At 44.4% G+C, this 2,748-nt stretch overlaps 1 protein-coding gene across 1 annotated transcript; it reads left to right on the top strand.

Annotated features, from left to right (window-relative positions):
• The first annotated feature begins 1,531 nt into the window (after window positions 1-1,531).
• On the top strand, window positions 1,532-2,470 carry LOC101931944 (olfactory receptor 52P1-like). The gene has a single exon (XM_024113131.3). The coding sequence runs from the start codon at window positions 1,532-1,534 to the stop codon at window positions 2,468-2,470; it is 939 nt and encodes a 312-aa protein (XP_023968899.3).
• The last annotated feature ends 278 nt before the right edge of the window (window positions 2,471-2,748 follow it).

Here is a 2,748-nt window from a genome sequence, read left to right as displayed (position 1 = left end):
CCTTAGTTCCAGTCAGAATTTCTTTAACTTCTAGGCTGAAAAGCCTATTATAAAATATTGGTTCCCTGTGTAGGCTCTTACAGACTGTTATCCAGTCACACCTTAACCATCTTTGTAAAATTAAATAGATTGAGATGTTTGAGTCTATCACTATAAGGCACGTTTTCGAATCTTTTACTAATTCTTGTGATTTTTCTCTGAATCCTCTGCAGTGTATCAACATCCATTTTAAATTGTGGACACTAGAACTGGACACAGGATTCCAGAAATAGTCGCACCAGTGCCAACTACAGAGGTAAAATAACTTATCTACATCTCCTTGGCATTCCCCTGGTTATCCTCCCAGGTATGAGAGTTGCCCTGGGCTCTGGATTATTCTGGTTGCCATTCCCTGAACCCCTCTAGTTCTGCAATATCCTGTGTGAGAAGGGTGCCCAGTACTACACATTGGAGTTTAGAAGAGGGTGAAGCATTGACTGACTGATCTCATGGCATTGTATGTTCTGTATGATTCCTCATCCCATTCCTCCTGGATCCCAATGCTTTGCTTAGTTTCTGTCAATGCTCACTCTGTGAGCAGGGTTTCACAGAGCTGTGTACCATGAAGCCGAGATCCCTGTCCTGAGTTCATACAATTAAAATAGAACCTGATAGCATGTTTGAGGAGTTCAAGCTTTTCCCTCCAATGGGCATACACATTGCAGTTATTGACATTGAAGTGTCACCATTCTGCCTATTCACCTGGGTAGTTAGCTCCCTGTGAGGACTTCTCTGGACTTGACTATTACCTAGATAATCTGGTGCCATCTGCAAATGTTGCCACCTCTCTGATCCTCCCCATTTCTAGATTGGAAAACTTAAAAGTGGCAATTCTTCAACAAAAAACCTTCAAAAACAGACTCCATCGAGAAACTGCAGAACTGGAATTAATTTGCAAACTGGACACCATCAAATGAGGCCTGAATAAAGACTGGGAGTGGCTGGGTCACTACAAAAACTACTTAAATTTGTTATCTCTAAGGAGCCACAAGTACTCCTCATTGTTTTTACAAAAACTAATTTCCCCTTGCTAAATACTCACACCTTCTTGTCAACTGTTTGAAATGGTCCATCTTGTTTACTTTGGCCTCATTAGCACTACAAAAGTGCTTTCCACTCCTTCTTGTCAACTGTTGAGAATAGGCCAATTCTAATTGGCTCATTAGCACTGACCCCCCCAGTTGGTAAGGCAACTCCCATACTTTCTTATGTTGTGTATTTATACCTCCCTACTGTAAGTTCCACTCCACGCATCTGATGAAGTGGGTTTTAGCCCACGAAAACTTATGCCCAAATATTTTTTTGTCTCTAAGGTGCCACAAGGACTCCTCATTGTTTTTGCTGATACAGACTAACACGGCTACCACAGGGAAACCTATAAAATATATATCATTTGTTATAAAGTGTGTAACCCCCCCACCTCTCACTGTGCTTCTCTCCCTTCACAGGCACCTTGCGCATTTCTGAGCCCAATCAACACATTGACTACATCATGGCAGTTTTCAACCTCACCTCCTCTGAGGCTTCAACATTCATCCTAACGGGTATCCCTGGCCTGGAAGCGTCCCATGTCTGGATTTCCATCCCTTTCTCTACGTTCTACATTATCGGCCTGTTGGGAAATTTCACTATTCTGTTTGTTGTAGGCAGAGAGCAGACCCTACATAAGCCAATGTACCTGCTGCTTTGCATTCTGGCATTCACAGAAATCAGCACAACTACCTCCATCATGCCAAAGGCACTGTGTATATTTTGGTTTAATTTGAAAGGCATTACTGTGGGTGGCTGCCTCACCCAGATGTTCTTCCTTTATGCTGGTACTATGATGCACTCAGCCATCCTCGTCACAATGGCCTTTGATCGCTATGTTGCCATATGTAACCCTCTGAGATACACCACCATCCTCACCAATGCACGAATACTTAAGCTAGGGCTAGTGGGTTTGATAAGACCTGTCCTCTTTGTTCTGCCCCTGCCCCTACTCCTGAGCAGGCATCCATTCTGTGCCAACCGCATTATCCCCCATATGTACTGCGACCACATGGCTGTGGTGAAGATGGCATGTGGGGACATCACAGTCAGCAGGATGTATGGCTTGGTGGCAGCATTTGTAATCATCGGGTTAGACCTGACTCTCATTGCCTTGTCATATGCTCTGATCATCAGGGCTATCCTCAGAATCTCCTCCAAGAATGCCCACCAGAAAGCCCTCAATACCTGCACAGCCCACCTTTGTGTGATGCTGATTTCTTATCCTCCCTTCTTCTTTTCCACTCTGACATACCGGTTCGGTCAGGGCATCGCTCCACACATTCACATCATCTTGGCCAACATCTATCTCGTTGTCCCCCCCATGGTCAACCCTATCATTTATGGGGTCAAAACCAAAGAGCTTCGTGAGAAAGTGGGCAAATACACCTGCAGAAGGTAATTGCCGGGGACCACTGATTTTAAACCTGTGTAGCAAGAGGTGGAAAGGATATCTCCTTGTTTATCAAGGGTGCTCTGTCCCAGTTTGTCTGATCTGATCATTGTGGAAGTTCCCAGTCTGAGAAGTTCCTCACACCTAATGGCTTATCTCTCCATCACCAAGCACTGGTCTTTTTTGTAGAGGGCTTTTCCTTCACCCCTTCCCTGGTTCTTGTCACATGGACAAGAAGCAGAAGACCAGAAGTCCAAAGTGTAGACAATGCAATGTTTGTGGAGGTT

Source organism: Chrysemys picta, chromosome 1, assembly GCF_011386835.1.
Source record: "Chrysemys picta bellii isolate R12L10 chromosome 1, ASM1138683v2, whole genome shotgun sequence".
Lineage (NCBI taxonomy): Eukaryota > Metazoa > Chordata > Testudines > Emydidae > Chrysemys > Chrysemys picta.
The sequence above is the reverse complement of the archived record's forward strand: the minus strand, read 5'-3'. Positions and strand labels throughout refer to the sequence as shown.